General features: G+C 45.0%; 1 protein-coding gene across 2 annotated transcripts in view; it reads right to left on the bottom strand.

Moving 5' to 3' along the window:
• Positions 1 to 4,689: 4,689 nt before the first annotated feature.
• Positions 4,690 to 20,487, bottom strand: part of NDUFA10 (NADH:ubiquinone oxidoreductase subunit A10) — a 43,487-nt gene continuing 27,689 nt past the window's right edge. For both annotated transcript variants that reach the window (XM_050900294.1, XM_050900295.1), the window contains exons 9-10: positions 19,093 to 19,201; positions 4,690 to 5,141 (exon numbers count right to left, since the gene is read on the bottom strand). In XM_050900294.1, the coding sequence (XP_050756251.1) occupies positions 5,073 to 5,141; positions 19,093 to 19,201 (178 nt within the window). In that variant the 3' untranslated portion in view covers positions 4,690 to 5,072. The remainder of the gene's footprint in view (positions 5,142 to 19,092; positions 19,202 to 20,487) is intronic.

The following is a 20,487-nucleotide window of genomic DNA, read 5'->3' as shown; positions in this document are numbered from 1 at the left end:
GAGGACAACAGCAGCCTGAGTTTTACCTGCATCCAAAGATAAAAGCAGCAAAGGATTTTGTCAAGTTCCTCCTTTCTTCCTCCTTCAGACGCTCGGGTCTCCCCTGTAAGCAGAAACCAGAACCCGAAAGCCGCAAATGGCGTCTCTGTCACAATGGCAAATCCCACCCTGCTCAGCGGTGGGTCCCACCAATTTCTGAACACCCTCGCCTCTTACGGGATGATAAAAATCAACCTTGTCTCCCAAAACACCCAGAGAAGATGGCAGGCACCAGCAAATGGGTACAGCCTGGGGGCTGACATAGGCCATGCCAGGGCTGGATGAGTGATGCCTACTTTACCTTTGTTCAATTTTTTTGCACGCATCGACTCCCTTTGCACAACAGAAACTCTGCTGTGAACTTTATCTGTAAGAATTTGATTCCCAAAAGGGATAAGCTTCCACCCAAAGCAGCAATCTGTTTGGACCAGCCTTCTTATAAGCAAGAAGAGGAACCAGAAAAGAGCAAACCTGTACATCAGTGGCTCGATAAATCACGCTCACATCCCATTTCTTGAAATGGGGGAGTGGCATCGGTGTGCTGTTCTGGCACCATAACGCAGCACAACCCCGTCCACCCCGTGAGCTGGTTCCCCGCTTTCTGCCAGAGCCCCACGAGCGCCAAAAGGAAGGACGCCTGCAGCAGCGAGATAAGGAACCCAGAGAAACCAAAACCCTTGCTCTGCCACAACTTTTAGCCTGCAACTGGGAGAAGCGCGCTCCCATTTGGCAATGCCTGCGGCCCCACACCCAGCCAGATCCACCAGCAATCCTTCCTTGGCCGCACACTCACGTTTCTCCGCCTTACACCTCTGTGCGGAGACAGAGCCGAGGGCCGGGAACGTTCTGCTGTAGGTGCGGCAGCCCGCACACCAACCGGCAAACGCAGCCTTTATCCCCCGTGCAGCACCGCTGTCTGGGGTTGTGCCTCCAGGCCGTGCTCCGCCAACTGCTGATCCACGAGCAGGTGGAGGAATGAGGTGCGGTGTCTGCCTCTCCCGAAGGGAACCGCAGCGGCTGCCACGGATTTCAATGCCCGGCTATCTCTGGAAGACGCTCGGTACCCGCTAAGCTAATTGAGACGAAGTTTTCTCGGGCACGTAAAATTTAGGTATCGTTTGTACCTCTACTTTTTGTTCGGGAAGGTGGAGAACACCGGCAGGAATCAAATAGCCAGGAGTGCTCCCATCAGATAGAAGCAACCTAGGCTGGGCTCCAGCACCTGCAGAGGAATTACACAGCACCGGCAGGCAACACGCCTGTTTTGATCTCGCTGTGAGTATGTATTTGGCAAATAAAGACTTAAAGCTGGGAACCGGAGCAGAACCCGCAAGTTTCATGCCACCCTGCCGCCCACAATGCTCACACGATGACGCTATCTGAGCGGCAGCTATGTGAAGAATGCTGCCCTCTTATCAGGGTTAAAAGGGTCAGAGCAAATTAAGTGCTTCTTACTGAGTGACTGCAAGAGGGAAATAATTTCCCTTTCTCAGAAAAGCTCTCTAGCATGAGCTCCTTTCTCTAGCGTGATAGATTAGCTCCAACCCACGACACCAAAACTGGAGCAAAGCAGTCTCCTGGGTGGCCAAGGCTTTGCTCATCACTGCAGCAAGACTGAGACATGGCACCTCCTCACCAGTGCGGCAGAAAGACAAGCTGGGACTGCAGAGCTGCGCCTTTCTGCCAGGGAAATCTAGACCCTACCTCCCTTCAGCCCCGAGGAAAGCATCAGAGAACACAATTTTCAATGCCTATCCCATCTTTCAAGCAGTGTTTTATAAAACACACATTTCGCATATGAGCTAAGCAGGGTCACGGGAAGCAACACTGCAGATGGGCTCAGTTTGGACCAACACGGATGGGAGCTCCCAGGGCCACGCACCTCTGAGAAGCTTGCCCAAGATCACACGCAAGTCAACAGAAGGCCAGGAACATATGGAAGAGTCAATCCTCTTCATCGACCTTTGGACCTCCTCTTCCTCCAAGACCTCCTTGAATGCAGACGGCTTTTGAGCTTCTCCGTAAATGCTCAGCTTACACTAAACCTGAGCGGGCACATTTCTGGAGAGCAGCCCGTCAGGTTACGGTGTGCCATCCCACCTCCCCTCTGGCTCTGGTTGCTTCCATTAACTTTTGCACAACTGATTCATTTTGCCCAGTCTTTTATAAACAGCATTCGAAAGCCAGCTGGAATTTGTTGTGCACCTAAATTACACTTGCCTAACAAGCTCTTCCACAGAAGGGATTCATTTCAATCTTTGCCTGTGGTGGGGGCACAGCAATGTGCATCCTCTCTTTCACTGCAGCAGCAGAGGCTCTTTTCTTTCACAGAACTGAAGCAGCGTGGTTAATATCCAAACCTCACTGCTATTAAAACATGAAAGTTACACCTTGAAGGGAAAAAGGGGAAGAAGAAACTCACTGGATCTCTTTGTTGTAGCCCTGGGTGCCAAATGTCGCTGCTGAAGAGCACGAGGTGGGTAGGGGCAGGTGAGGAGTCAATACCTCAAGCTGAAGTGCAAAGCACGAGGAAGCTCAGACACGTGCAGGTATCTTCAGCAGAGAGGGTGACCTTGTCACACCCTGGACAGTTTCAGCTGTCCCCCAGCCGATGAGGAAGCTATTAATGGACATACTGGGAAAGCACAAACATGCACCAGTCAACCACAGCAAAGGCCAGAGGAGGATGGTTACGAGACCAAATCTGAAAGGCGGTAAGCCAAGTTTTTAGAGTGGGACACGGGTTGGCATGAAATCACAGGTTCCTGAGGCTGAGGGGCAATCTTCATCTGAGGCTGCAGCATGTCAAGCTTTCGTTTTGGTGGCAGGACCCATTCCCACCCACCTCCTCTTTCCTTTCACCCCTCCTGTACAACAGAAAAGCGAACCCAAGGGGGATTTAGTCGCTGGGCTACTGGACCGACCAACTGCAGCCTTCGGGAGAGCCGGTGGTTCTGCCCGTAAAATGTGGCCGATGGCTGTAAGTGAAACACCACCATTCCCAGGGAATCTGCCTTTGTAAAGCAAGCAGAATCAAGCACGGGACATGACAGGCAAGAGGCAAACTTCTCCATGCGTTAACATAGGCAACGGAAACTCAGGATAAGAGGACAGACTGCAGATGATATCACATGCACACCTACACAGAAGCATGGAGAGGACTTGAGCCATTTTAGCTTTTCCAATCTAATAAAGAACTGGAGATAGATTCATCCAACTGGCACAGCATAGTCTTCAAAAGCCAAAAACTTTACAGCTGGTTTGCTAAGAGATTTTTTTTGAGGTGTTGGAGTGGGAAGGAGGGAAGAGAAAAACACAGCTAACGCTCCTTCCTACAGCAAGGGGAGAGAAAGTTATTTCCTTCGCAGATTTAGTTTATAAACAGTTTTACTTTTGAAGCAGAGTTAAAACCAGGATAAAAAAAAGTATGCTCAACATGCATTTTGTCATACCACGCTGCTTGCCATACAAGCCAACACTGCTTTTCCCGACTGGAATTAAACTCCTTCACATCCAAAGCTCAGCTCAGCTCTCAGCGTGCTGCTGGAGCAGGCAGGGAAGGCTCTTAGAAATGCTCTGCACCCCGCTGTGCCCCACTACGGCAAAGCTGAACACAACAGCTTCACCAGCGCTACACGCGGTGCGCAATGCCTTCCCAGGAGATCCGACATCAGGTTGCGTGCACATTGCCAAGTGAATTACAGCACCTGGAGAACACAGCAACACAGAGACAGAGGACACCTGTAAAAACAGGTCTGGACTACTCCAAAGGGAACCTAAAGCCACAGCAGATGTTCTTTTCATCTCCACACGCATTACTGACTGCTGCAAGATGGCACTCTGGACAGGTAAAGAAAAGCTAACGCTAGTTGCTCAGGATCTCGTTGCATAGGAGAAGACATCAGCGGCTCAGGCTGGCACCTGAAACTCTACAAAGCCATAAAACACGGAAACAAAGAGCTAAGGGATCAGCGAGAAGAGCCACATTTCTATCCCACTGCTCATTTATTTCAGCATCTAACCAGGCCCCCAAGGCTCTTGTTAAAGGAGTCTTTTCATACTAGTTTTGATATGGGAAGGGGCACGGGCAAGACTTGGCTGCTTAATTCAAAGGCACTGCCCTGCCTACTGGAGTGCCTGGCAGCACTTTTACTCCGTGATTGAAGGAGTTAGCCCCTTGCTGGAAATGCAGAATTACCGCAGACTAAATCTGGACAGCATTGCTTGAACCAATGCCAAGGTGCCGCACTTCTGTGACCAACTAATACCAAATGAATAATTTCTTTAAAAAGAACTCCAACTTGGACTTTCAGGGACTTGTAAAAATAATAATTACGTTTGTCTTTTATACTCAACAAACATTTTGACCTATAGCACCCATTCGAAGGAAGAAGCTATGAGTACAACTGCTGGCAATTATTTTGAATATTTTTTTATACTTTTAAGCACAGATATTTTGCTGTTTAAATTGAGATCAACACTTATTTCCTTCTCTCAGTGAACTTTTTTATGCTTGCCTGCTTTGATGCTGACGTCCAGTAAGAGGCCTTCAGACCATGATGCAAGCACATTTTTTTTTAGCATGTGCACTCTTCTAATGAAACTAATAAAACACCATGCATGACAGAGCAAGAAATTAACTTTGTGAGATCCAGGAGCATACAGGTTTAATTTCTCTTGATTCAGCAAAACAACAATAATCCCATATAACAATATGCCACAGACTTGATGAAGAGAAAGTTCATTCAGCATTGATCTTAAGTCTGCCCCTGTAATACCAGATCACTTCGCTATCACACATTGACTATCCGACATCCAAAGACAAAGCACCCTGAATTCATCAGGGAAGAACAAACCAGAATAAAGTGATTTCCCTTCTAGGAGTCTATTCTCTTATGCTGTAGCTCAAAGATGATTTAACCCGCATTTTCTTCACGCTACACAGTTGATGAGGAGCAGGCACACTGAACTCGGCTTCTTCTTCACTCAAGTTCTGTGGTCCATCGCGGTTAAGGCTCCAAAGGGAGCAGATTTCATTTCAGCCAGATCCACTTGTCACCAACATCAGCATTGTAGCCTTGCCTAAAATTGCGACCAGGAAGCTAGAGAAAGGAGAAAGTTCAGTCAGAAACATTTCTCTTTTCACTCTTTACGGAAATTTTTAGATTCTTTATCAAGTGCCTCGTGGTATCTGCAGAAGTGCAACATGAAATATGTTTTTACAACATAACGATTAACACTTATAGAAGAATCAGTCTCTTTGAAAAAAGTTGAGCTGTGCAGCTGAAGGGGGAGCCCGCAAAAAACACTATGCCATAATATAGATGAAAACTAGGCCAACAAGCTCAACAGGACAACAGCATATTCCACCTGGATTCATCCAATTCTTCTCCCCTACGCACTCTTGTTCCCAGTTTTAGTAAGAGATGATCCCTCTAACTGTAGCATGTAGTACAGGAATTGAATTAGTCAGTAGAATCTCATGCCAAAATAGGCACACATTATTAAATACATGAAATATTTCATGCATGAAATACTGAGTTAATTACTACATTAAATTAAACCATTCAAATGAAATTGCATATTTAGCCTTCAAGAGCTGAACTTAACTTTATTAAAGCAAAAGCAATATCTGCCTGTCTTCATAAGCAAAGCCAGAAGCCACTACTCGCTGGAAAAAACAAAGTTTCTTGGACCCCCTACCCAAATTCCACTGGTACCCTGGGACCTAAGCAACAGCCTTCACTTGCTGCCTCTGAACCTCACTGATCTTTCAGGCTGCAACTCTTCTGCACAGACCCTTAACGCTGCTGGGAGCAGCCTACACCTAGGCAGCTCAAGACAAGCAGGTTAGCCTGCCCGACCTTTCTGTACCCGTGGTTCCCAAACCAGGGCTCGAGGAACCACGGTGCTGCCGCGCGAAGTCACCCCTCCGTATGGTTCATTGCCCCTCGCTGCACGCGAGACGGCAGAGGGCTGGGGAACCGCAGCAGGAAGCCTTTCCTCCTGGCAGCATCTCAAGAGCTTGGGCTGGACGTACAGGTCACAAGAGGATCACGCAAGGAACGGTTTGAGCCTAGCAAACCAAGAAATGCATTGCAGAGGGAAAGGCTGGATGGAGTGGAGCGCTGGGAGGGGAGCATCAGATGTACTAGGAAAGCTGGAGGGTCTGCACCCTCACCAGGGAGGGAAAGCAAATTATCACTGAGATGAGAGCAAATGGAGGTGATTAGCAGTAGCCTAAACAGAGTCTTGGCATTTGGGAGTTCGAGGAGTTGTGTCTAGACCTAGAGAGGAGGATCTGTTACCTCCAAGTCTGTAAAAGGACATGAGACACTGAAGCACACAACCGCCTTGCTGGTAGTCCATCTAGCCAAAGAGATGCCCCACAACCAAAGCCTTCCACGAGGGTTCAGGAGGGAGAGGATCGTGCATCGGGACGGAAAGCCAAGTCTGGCCCTCTCAGCCTGCTGCCGTGTGCAGCCACGTTGCAAAAGCACTCAGGCAGCGTTACAGACACAAAAATTCAGTGGCCAAGCCGTTCTACCTTCAGCTTTAAAGATTTGGGAAAAAGAGGCTGTTTAAGTAGCAGCCATTTTAAGGGATTACAGACGCAGCACACAGGACTACGAGAGAAAGCCTGCCAGTACGGTTAAAATAGCAAACTCCCCTTACACAGTGTACGTGCTCTCTCCGCAGGCAAGGCAAGCGCTCCTCCAGGCAAAGCAGGCTGCGTCGGGTCAGCGAAAGCACGCTTATGTGACAGAAGACTCACCACAAGCGTGCCAACGACACTGTCGTCGAAATCATCTCTTAACAACTTGCTTTGCAAAAGCAACACAAATTTTTAGTGCAGTTTCAGCCTGAATGGACATAAACCAGGCTCCGTACCGGCTAGGTAACTAAGCCATGGCAACAAAACCTGCCAGCGACAGGATCAGTGCATAAAGTAGCTCCTTTGGCAACTACTCTGAACTGAGTGATCCTACGGAGGAAACAGATGTAGATACATTTCAACCTCTGAGTCTCAGGTGTTGAAGCAGTCCCCTTCGGAAAGTACCAACCATGACCTGAAATGCCAGAGATCGTTAGGTCCTAGCTCCAAAAGCAGAGTCTATCTCCACAACCTCTCTTCCCGTCTCCAGGAATGAAAAAGAGAGACAGAACATCTTTGAGATACAATACTGGAATCAAGAAGCAAACCACCATGAAAAAGCAAATGAGTTTTGTGAGAAAGTCTGAAGCAAGCGAAGATGCTGTAATAAAAGCCTTCCTTTAAAAATAAGCTATCCGCTGGCAGCCTTTACAAATAATTAAGCACAGCTCATCTGCTCATCTCCACACAAACGCTGGTTTCACACAGGACCCCTGACTCATCCTGATGATTTTTCCTTTCAAAAAACTGTAAGAGTATCCTGTTTGAGAGCTGCCCCTGCAGAGAGAAGCAAGACCCAGTCTTGATGAAATCTATACTCAGGCCACAAAAACAGCTATTTAATCCAGGATGAAGCCTGTTGTTTTGAGGAAGGGGGGTTGTTCTTTTTTTTATTTTATTTGAAGGTCAGAAAATAAGACACTTCTTTCCCTAAAACATCAAGCTAACAGAAGACTTCTACCTCCTTCGTGAGACATTCCCCACCCTGCCTTGTCACAAGCCATTACAAGCCATTCGTGATGGGTTTTTCTAAGGTTTTTCATTTAAAGTTGTCTTTAATGTCTTGTCTAAATATCAGAAGAAACCACACAGTCCTGTTAAGAGTTACTCCTGCTGAGCAAAGAGGAGATGTGAGATGAAAATAAATGATTACTATCTCTGCCCCACAAATTTACAGTGGTGAGCTAGGGAGGACATCAGACCTGCTGTGACCAGCCTGTATCTATTAATTCTAGCACAAAAACAGCTCTCCCTGGTCCTCTCCAGGCAGCACATAATTGGCCCTTTGATACTTCAAGAGATTCCCAGATAATTAGATTATTAAAGCAACAGGAGCTCTCTGGGAAAATACAGGAGTTTACAGTTTCGTTTCTGGGTAAATCTGCCCTCTTTAAAAGATACAATATCAGTCCCAACAGAATTCAAATTCATTGTCCAAAACAAATTCCCCATGTGCCTTTGGTTAAAGACATGCAATACATCAAAGCAAATTGTATAATAAGTATTCATCCATACTCCATCGTTCACAGTGGGCCTTGGCAAAAGCAGTCGAGTTTTGGGATATGTTACAGCCAAGCTTTCAAAATAGCCAAAAAAAATGGGAAGAGGAAGGCACAGTAAACAAATCCCCTATTACCTAGCAAGCAGAATGATGTGAATTTGTGTTCTGCGCACTGTCTGCACCAGGTACAAGTAACACAGACGACCTCCCGAGAACGGGCTCTTCCAAGCTCACTTTTTTACAGCCGTGTCTGTAGTAATAAAGCTGCACAACTAGGAACAAGGTAGGTCTATCCCAGAGCGGAGGAAGCTGGTGATCTTTTAGCACTTCCTGAGTATTTGGAAAAAAACACTGGAACAGGAGTCATTCCTGTTCTTGCGGTCTTCTGCCTCCCCTCCAGCTCCTCGCGTGCCCACCTCCTGCCAGAACAAGCGTTTGCTCAATGTCACGAGGAGCCTGGATTGAAAGGGCCAAAGGAAAAGTGTTGCAGCGACGTCGCACAGTGTGGCTGAACGGACTGAAGAGCATGATGCCAACAAGAAGAGGTCCTACAGTACCCATCCTCTCACCTCTCCGCTGCACAGTCCAAGCCAGCTCTGCAGCTTCGCTGGATCATTCCACAAGCTCAATCAACCCCCTCGCCCAGCGCAAAGCTATTCACTCCTGCCTGGGTTAGTTTTTGGTGACTCTGAAAGCTCAGTCAGCCAAACACATACCAGACCGCTGCAAAGAAGAGTGGTGGGAGCACCAGGGAAGATGTGGGGATGCGGGGCAGGTGGTAGGATGTGCTTTTTTTGGTGACAACAAATGGTTAAGTCTGGGCTCCAAACTGCACCCAGCTGAAGTTCCCAGCCTGTTCTGCCCACGGCTGCTTAGCCAGCACAAGGGCAGGGATGGGAACAAGCGGCCAGCCCTGAGGCTGCTGGTATTGCAGCAAGAGGTAAACCGTCCAGCCTAGAAAAGAGATGATGGAAGGGAGATAGGACAAAGCTCTGCATAACTTGCCAGTAACTGTGAGAACACAGAGAGGGACTGAATATTCACCATCTCTTCCAGTACAAGATACAGGTGCCATCAAACAAAGCCGATGGCTTGAAGGATACTGCTGACACAAAATTTAGAGGGTCTCAATGCGAAACCAGACAAGTACTTGGAAGAGACTTGCATTTTCCGTGAGACTTGTGCATTACAAGCAAGTTTCCCAGTCAGAGCTATAAGGAAAGTCAGCAAGGCCACACCATTTGCAAGTGGCTGACACATTCACAGGAACGCTCCACGCGCGTTACCTTCAAATCACACTTAAGTAAGGCCAAAGAAAAGGTGTGATTTAATGGCCACGTTAAAAATAATAGTAGTGCACCCCATTACGCGTGATTCATTATTAACAACACACTTCCACAGGAAAGTAAAAGGAGTAGCACAGAGGGTCAAATAAATCCCTTCAAATCCTCTTAGGTCCTTCACTGACCTCAGCCCAAAGAGACCTATAGAGCCACCAACAGGTTTGTCCAGCACCAAGTGGCAGAGAAAGCAGTTGACCATCACACCAAAGCTGAACCCTCTTTCCCAGGAAAAGTAAGAAAAGCCCTGTCGTTATCACGGCAGCCGTCCAGACACACACTTTGCAACGCAAGACTTAAGTCTCTGCCCTCAAGAGCTTCCAACTGAAGAAGGAACGAACAAGCAAATGGGAACAGAGGTCCCACTAGACAAACCCAACAGCTCACAGGCATCCCTGCAGCAGGAGGTAAGTGTGAGCTCCTGCAAGGTCACGGCCAAGGAACAGATTTTTCCACTCCATGGAAATGGATGAGACGGGGAACCAAGTCTTGGTCTGCTGCATTACCCTGTGCGGAACTTAAAAGTTGGCAGCAACGATTATCTCAAGAAGTACGCGGTAAAATCCACCACACAGAGCACAAAACTAATGAAGTGAGCTGTACCCAAAGGTAGAGCCAGCTCACAAGAATGAAACTGCCCAACTTTAAAAGAGCATTAGTAAAAAGATGAAAACAAGATCATCTCATCAGTTAAATTAAGAACTCTGCCACAGAAGTGTCTGTCAAAACTATAAACATGATGAAAAGCCCTATAAAGTGGTATAGGCTGCAGAGTAGCAACAAACAGCTTCAGCCAGCTGTTTGCTATATGCTGCGGCTGCATTTCATAGCTCCTCAAAACAATTTCAAACAAGACATGTACAGGTAAAGCTCTGGAGAGTTTTAACAATCTGAAAAGGTCTACATCCATCAGTTTAGAGTCTGTCTTGTTTTCCAACATTTCAAGAGCAAAAAGAATTACTGTTTTTTCCTTCTATTCCCGTGCTGCTTTCTACTAATGGCTGGGCTTCACAGCTAAAAGAGATCTATAAATAGCATGTTTTGAGCAGCGCTGATCAAAGAGCACTTAAAAACAGAGTCATTACTCTGCAAGCACGGGCTCATTCATCAATATCCAAACCTTTTCGTTTAGTGGCTGTTTATAACAAGCATAATAATAGCACCTTCCATCACTGCTGTTAGCGAAGACTACTGCTTTTTCCAGTAGAAATCCTAACTTCCAGAAGTTTATTGCCAGTGTTTGTTGTTGGCACACAGCTAAAACCCGAGAGAATCTAGGAACATGTAGCTCCATACATTGGCTATGTTCTGGAAGGGTTTGGTTCCCATGTTCCAGCGCAACAGATAAAAAAAAATGGGGAGGCGGGTGCAATACCCCCCAAACACACATTCAAGGTGTGTATGGTTTGGTTTCCAAAGGATTGGCATAGATAGATGTTTGTTTACAGCTTGACTCCTGCCATTCTTTACTCAAACAAAATTCTTAATGCTGTTAACATTCATTATAGCCCAAGTAACAAGCATACTCAAAAGCTTTACTGAACTGAGGTTAAAACAATTCCAATTTGCCAAAATTGTTCAAATGAACGCTGTCCTGCCCTTGATTCATTCATTAAAAAAGACAGACACGACAGTAGAAATCTTTTGGAAAGAGAAGTGTCCATAAGGAGGACACAGCGTTATTTCTTTAAAGCTGAAGTATTTTTTATTTCAAACAATATAAGTGAGCTTAAGCAGGAAGCAGATTTGTAGAAATGAATGTGACTTGCAGTTTGAACGACTACGAACACCATAAACAATCTAATGTATGTCTCCAGCCTTGCTTTTGCAGGACAGCCACGAATAAATAAGCAACAGAGTACGGCTAAATTATTTTGTTGTGGCTTTTCTCCACAGTGCCTACTTGCCCTAGCGACTATTCTCCAGAGTGGCAGAATAATATCCACTTTGGTTTTTCTCGGCAAATATGTTAGAAGTGTCAGTTGTTCACTACAGAGTGCAAACCTACTGCAGGAAAAAGCCAAGTAACTATATCCAAGCCAGATGAAGTGTTATACCAACTGCAGGCTTGCTTTTCTAACTGGATAGGTAAAATGCAAAAAGCCTCTTACAATAGCTTTCCTTATGTTACGTTACTCAAGGTAGTAGCAGGTCGTAGGAATGCCAGTTCTACATTAAAAAGCCCAAAACCACTTCTCAGCAGAAAAATGCTATCAGGAAACAAGGAAAACAATATACTAATGCCACCCCAACCAAAACTGTACCACCACACCTGCACAGTTAAACACCTCAAACTGACACGATTTCATGGTTTAAGACCCATGGAGATGTCACCCTTGAGAAGCTGGAGCAAAGCAGGGAGAGCGAGAAATAAATCCAAGTATCCTTCTTACAGATTTGCCAAAACCTTTTCCTGATCTAGAGCATGATTTTCAATATAAGACACCACAGTGAAACTGTCCTCTGAGGGTTGGATTTTTTTTTTTTAATTAAAGTTTCCTAGGAGATACAGAAGAGTGGAGTGGGAGCAGTTCACCTGCAACTTTTCTCCACTTTGCTTAATCACTAACAAAAGATCTTTCTTCCGAGCTATTTTCCTTGGGGTTTTATTTTCTTATTTAATAGAGGTCTACCCTGGGGATCACATTCCTACATGGGTATGGGATTGAGAGAGGTTTGGGAGAGGGAGGATGTGTTCCCACAAAACCAAGTGTTTTCTTTCATAGGGCTCAGTGGTAGACTGTCACGTTTGAAATGGATTATTTTAATGCCAGTGGGATTTTACTGTCTTTTTGATTTACATAGGTACCCAGTGCCTGGGACAGCATGGTCTGTCATCTAAAGCAAAACAGACGCAACTACCAAGATCAAGATTTGAGATAGTCCCAAGGTCTCTCAGGTTCCTTCCCCCTCGTATCTGGGATAGATATCCCTGCCAACTGCCCATGATGTTTTTCAAGGGAAGCAGGGTAGAGAAGCTACATGTTTCTAAAGCAGAAGAGGGGCTGCTCTCACGCTCTCTCCGTACGTTCAAGATTGGCGACAGTGGAGGAGGAGTGGGAAGGTGGGAAGAGAAGCAGATCGCATGCCTATTCCCACCCCTTTCCAGGTACCCTTCAGGAACAACTTCGTCATTCCTGGGTTTTAGTTATTCTTCAGATTCTTCTGCTCTTACCGATATTTAGCCAGGCAACATCTTTAGAAAGGGCTAAAAACATTTTTGCAGAGATAAAACAGAAAAAAAAAACCCTTAAATTAAGCCTTTCCTGATTTATTGTGTGTCTGTTTTCATTCCTTCCTGGATTCAAGAGCAGACAGAGCTGGGCATTACAGCTGTCAAACACCTCCATTAAAATAAGAATTAGGAAGGGAGGCCTTGATCCTAAAAAAATGAAAACTTCATCAAGCCAAGAAAAAATGGCAGGAGAGAGAAAACAGAAGATTGTATCAAAGACAGCCGCTATGGTAACAATCACAAACACGGAGAACAAAGATATCCTAACCTCCCTACTTCTGCAAAGGCAAGAGTACCACAGAAGACAATTCATGGCTTAGATAAGGCTTATTGCAGCAGTTGCACTTTGTACGTAGGCATGGGTAATGTCCTCTGTGCATACAAGTAGAATTGGTCAAAGGGGTGGGGTTTTTGTTTTTTTTTAGAAGCCTGTAGCTTTTCTTGTAACCCAAAACCTGCAGCCAAAAGGCCAAGACGTTGAGGACCCCACCACGCAGTATCACCACATTAAATCTCAATGCGTCACTGACACAAACACTCCCTGTTGTTGATCCAGACTCTGGCTTCCTGAAAGCTCAAGTATTTCTTTTGTAGTTCAAGGTATTTTAAAAGGGAGATTTGTGTGTAAGCCAGGAGTGCTCTGCACTCTCAGAGGAGATGAGAAAGCTAAAGGGCTTCCTAACCCACCCCTATTTGCCAGCAGCCATCTTCAGCCCCTTGCAACCACAGCTGCCATGAAGTGTTCGGGCTGCGCTTCGCATGCAACTTTCTCCACGTCTCTCTTTGACATGGCACAAGTCTTCCCTTAATGTTCTCCCTTTTGGGCTAGCTATGATCTTCACGTTATAAACACTTGCTCTTACAATACTCATATTTTTGGGATGTGAGGCTGAGAGTTGACTAACATTGCAGGGTCACCTTCCCATCATTCAAAAGCTCGCTGTGTTACAGCTATTTCCCTGCAACTACTGGAGGCATGGCAGACATTGCACACTTGAGGATCTCCCCTCCTAAGGTTGCATCCTTACAAAAGAGTGTAATAAAATGTCTGGGGGAAAAAGTGTGGGACACTCTTCCCCTCCAACCTGTTGCCTCTTCTCCACTTGCTGCTATGCAAGACTGCAGGGGACTGCCAGCCACACACTCCCCACGTCCTGGGGCAGAATGGAGGAGGATGAGGAGCAGGATACGAAGACGCAGCTTGACAAGGCAGCTGAGCTGGTACAGCTGCTGTGGAAAGGCAGCCATCTCACCCCAGCCACACACTGCTGCTACTTCCCCTTCCACAGCTCCGGTATTCACCTAACCCCAGGAACCCATTCAGTTTGGCAATCTAGCATAAGACTAGTCCAGGAATAAAAAAAAAATAAAAAGAAATCCCTACTAGGTTAACAAGCTGAAGGGACTTGCCAGAGACACAGTTACAGGAGCTGGACTGCACCTTATAGCAGCAGCTAGGTCTTTGACTACCTCAAGCTTTCCTTGCCTCATGGTCAGCATTCCCATATTCCAAAAGCAGTCTTCCACCAAGGGAAAAGGGTGGGGAAAATAAAATGAGAGCCTTCTCTTACGTTTGAGTGGCATACTTATTTGCTTTCTTGATGAGTTAAGTGTTCGGCAGAAAAATCTGAGCCGCTCATTTTGTCTCTGCTTAATATAGAGCTGCACTGAGAAGGATGGACAAAGCAGAATCAACACTACTGCCAAATAAGCCTCTGCTTTCCTCACATGGTGAATACAGCACACGTGCAAAGTTCATCTCGCCACAGAAAAGGACATCACACAATTAGATGGTTCGAAGGAAGACAATGAGAACCATCAAGGAAAGGAGCCAAGGGACAGAGGTTGAAGTGTGCCAGGATCAGCAAACAGCCACTGCATGGTGGGGAAAAGCAGTAAGAGGGCAAAGAAAGGAAGGGAAGCATGTGGCTCACCATTTCAATGCAAGAGCCAAAGGACACGTCAGATTGAAAGACGACAACTAAAACTGATCTAAGCAAGCCCTACGCACAAGCACATGCACTCACTGGAGCTGGAAGTCATATTGGGATAGGAAGCGTCTTTGAAGGTAGCTCAGGAGTGTGGAATACATTCCTCAAAGAATTCATCACAACTGCCTGCTTCAAGGGTAAGGTACACATCCCCGACTACCTTTTTTCTAATCGTATAAGTTAGGCTAATAAAAGATACAACATTTTGATATGGGATTTGTCTTAGTACAAGAGGAACTTCTAGGTGCCTAGGCCTGTCTTCTCTGAAGAAGAATCTGTGTGCCCAAGCATTTGGTCATTTTCTTTAATATACACACCAGCACGTATACTTAGAGAATTCCAGCAAACTGTAAGGAGGATAGGATAGGATACTCCTCCCACTGCACAATCTTAGCCCCCTGGAGAAAGGATGGGAAAAACAACCCCAAACAAATCCTAGACCTAGCATGAGATGCAAGCCACAGTTTTTAGCCACACAATAGTAAAAATAGCCCTTTTGTCCTTCATGATTTCTTAGACTTGTGTTTAAAGACGTTGGGGCAAGCCACTGGACAAACAGAGGAGCTGGGTTACATGAACCAGGGTCGGGGTGAGTGGGCTAGCACAAATGCTTTCTGGTAGGGCTGATGACATGAGAAAGGAAACTAGGTTTTAACCATTTTGCTTTCACCTGTTCTAGCGAAGGAATTCTCCGCTCCAGTGCCCAAGTGAACATCAGCAAGCACTGGACTCCAGGCTCTGGTACGTCTTGCTTGTGATAAGCAAGCCCACTGATTTTTTTGTATTTAGGCACAAAGTTTGTATAAATGAAATGCTGATCATTTCCTTATGATCTGCAGTGAAGGGAGAGGTGGCAAAGACTATTTTAAAGTTCTCCAGCTTTGTTTTCAGAGGTAAAGACGTAGATGATGACTGGAATATGAATCTCAGACAGCTGCACTTTTATGTATACAGAAAAGAGCATGCACATAAAAGAAGCCTTTTTTCACCACCCCTAGGAGATTCAGCAGGACTTGCCAACAGCATTCGGGAGTGTGAAGTACATAAGTACATTATTTAAGTACACTGATTCCATTAAACAGAACCATTTGTTTTCGTCTTCTCTGCAAACACATCTGCCTAAGTGCTCCAGCTTCGCAGGGCGCACATGGAGTTTGGAGCATTATCCGTGGGGATTGTGCGCGGTTGGAAGAAAGCAGAGAGATACAGCAGTTGTTAAGAAAAAAAAAAAAGAGTAGTCAAGTCTTTACTAGTCTGACAGTTCCTAAAATAATGTTGCTTCACTGAAGAATGAACACGCTTATCTGTGATCTACAGAACCTGACTAAAAGGTTACTTTTCCTTTGCCAGAAAAGCATCTTTAGAAGTTTATGAATGCCTCAACAGAACGGCTGAACCCTGCCAGATGACTTCATGGTAAGAGAAGGAGGCAGAAAGCCACCTCCTCACATGCGAAAAGAACGCTTATAGAAGAAATTTAGAGGATATACATAAAAAAACGAGTTTCTAGTATTCAGAGCTGTATGTGGCTACCTCATTATTTTGCAGAAAGGCACACATACTAAAATCTTGGACTCTGAAGAGTGTTTCCTCCTCCTCCTCCTAGGTTGCTTCTGACTAATGAATATTTTGAACAAAAACCAGCTTCTGCCTGGAATTTGTGAATCCCTGAAAACCACCATTATTAGGCAGCATGAATTGTATGCATGCAACTCTGAAAAGCACAGCAGTTAGCTGCCTATTGGTATGATCAAGGATTTATGACTAGTTAAAGGATTGCCTAGGAAAAAATCCCCTACGCAAATCGTTGTATTTATGTGGTAAACATCATTACACTAACTTAAAAAGCACGTATTTCCCACAAGGAAAAGTTAAAGTTCTGTAATTACACCATAATTAAGTCTTTACTTACAAGTCATGTGAGCCTTAAATCTTTATCTGTCTTCAAATGCAAAAGCGGTAGCACAGCTGTAACCATCCCTGCATAGACATGGGCAAGGCAAGGGCTTACGATTCCCTCTCGTTAGACCCAGCAACCTCGTAGCCAAGATTTGTACGTCTAGAAGTTCATCTGCTTTTTCTGCCTGCACTGGCTGGTCTCATGCTGTATTACCTCTGAATATAAGCTTTGTCTTACAAAGAAATTCGCACCTTCATTTGCTAAACAAAGTTGGAGGGAAAAACACAGATCTTCAAAGTTTCAAGACAAAGAATTTAATTCTTAGAACATAAAACAGCGGGTGGGGCTGGCTTTGTGCTCCCCTTCTAGTAGCTTATGAGAATTAGGAAAACTCAGCATCTTTTGCATTGTGCACCATCCCTATAGACTCCCCCGTCCCTGAAGGATTACAAGCATCTAAGCATTCAGAAGAGAGAAAAAGAGTAGCTAGTATTGCCCGAATTTAACAGAATGCTTCATGAAATGTACAACTCCTCCTTATTCCAAAGGACATTACCACTTTCCACAGTGCTTTCCTGAAGCAGGGCCTAAAAGCATGCCTGCAGAAAAGAGATTATATTTTGGTGATGGTTTTTTTGCCCTGACAGTGCTCAGCTTCTGCTGTCAACTAACTGGCATCGAGCAGAACAATCCAAGAGCGCAGCTTTCCTTCTCAGGTATTCGTATTCCTACTCCTAAGCATCCCTTTGCTACATCTGCAAGGCAAGTCACAGTTTTTCCTGGAAGCCAGCTATTTGATGAGCCAGGGCATTCTCAGTTTCTTGCCAGCACAATGAGGAATGTGCTGTTGTACAGCTACAGGAAAAAAAAAAAAAAGGCTTTCAGAAGTATTACCCCTGGTTCTCAGCACGCAGCACCGAGGTCACATCTAGCTGTGTGTCAGGCAGCCTCAGTAATTCCCAGCTCCACTGCAAAGTGACATTTCAGCCAAAAAAACCCTATCATCTTCGGGAAGAAAGGCACTGTCAGTACAGATGGATGTTGCATGCTGGCGACAAGTCATGCAGCAGATCCTTCTGAAATATGTGCCGCGCACGCACAGACGTCTCTTGGAGTGAAGGACTCCAAAAATCCTTAGTCTGAGCTTGAAGTTTTGGACTTAAAAATGTGATACCAAGAAGCACAAAATTCTGATAGGAATTTCTCAGATGGACCAGGGAGTCTTCAAACCCATTAGACAACCTCAAGGAGTACCGAGATTCTTTCTGCTGCTTTAACCTTTAGCTTTAGCCCCTTTTACAAGCTGGAAAGACTACATCTCAAATGAGGCAGAACAGCATGAACCCAGGAACCTCTCCACTACGTAGTTAGCTGAGGAGGAACAAATTATGTTGAATATTCACAGGGACTTCTGAACTGACTATTCCAGATGAAAACATTGCTAGTTCAGAGTTTCCAAACAAGTCCACAAACCTGTATCTTACATTTTAATTTCAGTAAGAGACTGTACACTAACAGGACCAGAAAATGATAGTGTTTTGACTATGAAAATCATGGTTTACAACAATTTATATAGACCTTCCTTCCTTTGTCTTCAGTGATTGCTTGAAAACAACGGTCAGGAAGATTTCAACCCAACTTGAAAATATACCATCACCTGTAACTTCAGTTTGTCTAATCAGTATTAATTGTCATCAGTTCCACAATTTCTCTAATGAGAATTTACAATACCTGGGCCTTAGGAAAACACCACATGGTGCAAGAGGACCCCATGCCAGCTAAATAACAATAAGCAACAGGGCAAAATGCTAAGTCAATTGGAAGCCGTTGTCTCCAGAACCAGAAAGACAAGCAGCTAATTAAAACATTGTGTGGGAGCCTGCATGAGGTGTAAGAGAGCACTGGGCCACAACAGGCTTTGGATGTGTGCCCACGTACAGAAACACACTATTTAAAGCAACAACAGTTCTGAGAAGCAATGTAACATTCGTACCTCCTCAGCCTACTCCAGAAAAAACACTCCCTCCCTCAGCGTTTTATAAGCGGTCTTCTTTATAGAAGTCGCCATGGGTTTTCAATTTTCTTGTTTGACTCAAAGGATTATTTTAGATTTCAGAGGTCAGAGACTAATCGGGGCAGGAGAAACAAAAACAAATGAAAACCACTTATCCTTTAGTCCACATCTAAAGATGAAAAAAGAAAATCAGCTTACGAAACAAACCATTTGCTTCATTATTCTTCTTGTGGGGAAGCTCGACTTCAAAAAAGGTGGGGATCTGGGCAAAATCCAGAACTTACTCTTAGAAATGTGTATCCCTGTGCATGAGATTGACACCCAGGCTGCGCACAGGACAGTTATGAACGTGCTTACGCCTCGGCAGGGACGGCTGCCTGGCTATCATACAACTGCTCCCCTTCCAGTCTTACTTACCGATCGATACTCATAATAGATTTTATCATATTCATTGCCTCCAATTGTGATTTCTGGAATGAAGCGAGGGATGGCTGCAGGATCCAGCACTCCATCTTTGTCCTGAACGCTGAGGGGAAAGAAAGAAGGAAGAGAAACAAAAAGAAGCAGTTAGTCCACATCCTGCCCCAAAGACAGCAACATCAATTCTGAGTTTGACGAAATATTAAAGAACTACTTTTCTGTTACAGAATACTTCCACAGGTTTTGGCTATTTTCCGGTTATGATGAATACATAGTCCTTTTCCTCATGTAGCTACTGTGTTTTTTCCCCTCACCCTTGCCTCCAGTTTGCTCCTGCTCCAACTTCTCCCTGCTTCACCATTCCCTCCCCGAGGTTTTTCCTCCCTGGAGATGCTCTGTCATTCCTGGGAGCCTTCTCCATAAGGCACCTCTAGCTTTTTGCTTTCCTATATAAGCAAGGTAAAACCAGTGGCTTTATTGAATCCCACACACTATCTTGCTATATCAACTTCATTTAATTGCCTCCTGTTCAATTAGTTTTCACAAATGAACTCTCAAAAGGATTAAAGGTAGTGCTCTGCCCCAAATTCCCATCCTAAATGGATCGACACTGAGGCAATCACTGGGTTTGGAAGCAGGCAGTGCCTCTAGCATCCTGCCTGGGAGTAACCGGGGGAGCTTGCTGCAGCAGCTGTAACGACAGATACCAGGATCCACCAAAAATCCATGCTGCACGGCGCCAGCACTTTCAAATACCCCAAATTTAAAATGTCTGAGAAACTGCTAGAAAGCCACCTTCTGCATACTGGGACTATACATAGACCAACAGTGCCACCTACACGTATTTGGGGAAAAATACATCCATTTGCAGTCAACAGTGACCAAATTCCAAATTCAACACTTGAAACTCTGCAAATTGTGTTTTCGGTGAATTGCATTTCTTTGCAAATATTTACATAGACATATAAAGCATATGCCCTGAGCAAAGCAAAGTTAATCATATTTGAGCAATTCATTTTCTTCCCTAAATCACAAATTTTGGGACCTTACCTCACAGCACGGAACAGTTTCAACAAGTAAACTAGCCTGCTAACGTATCCTGACACGTGCACACTGTAAATTATCCTACTACAGACAAAGCAGTAAGGAAATACAATAATCTAGTAAAAGTTAAGATGGGAGAAGGTAAGGATAAACATCCTTTTACAAGACCAGGATGAACACCAAAGGATGCTTCCTATAAACTACTACGTTATCTGTCTTCACATACATTAAATGTATATTTCACATGCTGGAAGCCAGGAAAATGAGCCCTCCTTTGCCTCCTCACCAACACAGCAAGAACTCTTTTCATGACATGCTAGCACCAGCCCTCCTGTGGGCCACTCCCAG

The sequence above is a fragment of the Gymnogyps californianus genome, chromosome 7, assembly GCF_018139145.2.
Source record: "Gymnogyps californianus isolate 813 chromosome 7, ASM1813914v2, whole genome shotgun sequence".
Lineage (NCBI taxonomy): Eukaryota > Metazoa > Chordata > Aves > Accipitriformes > Cathartidae > Gymnogyps > Gymnogyps californianus.
Note: the sequence above shows the minus strand (reverse complement) of the source record. Positions and strands in the feature narration are given on the sequence as shown.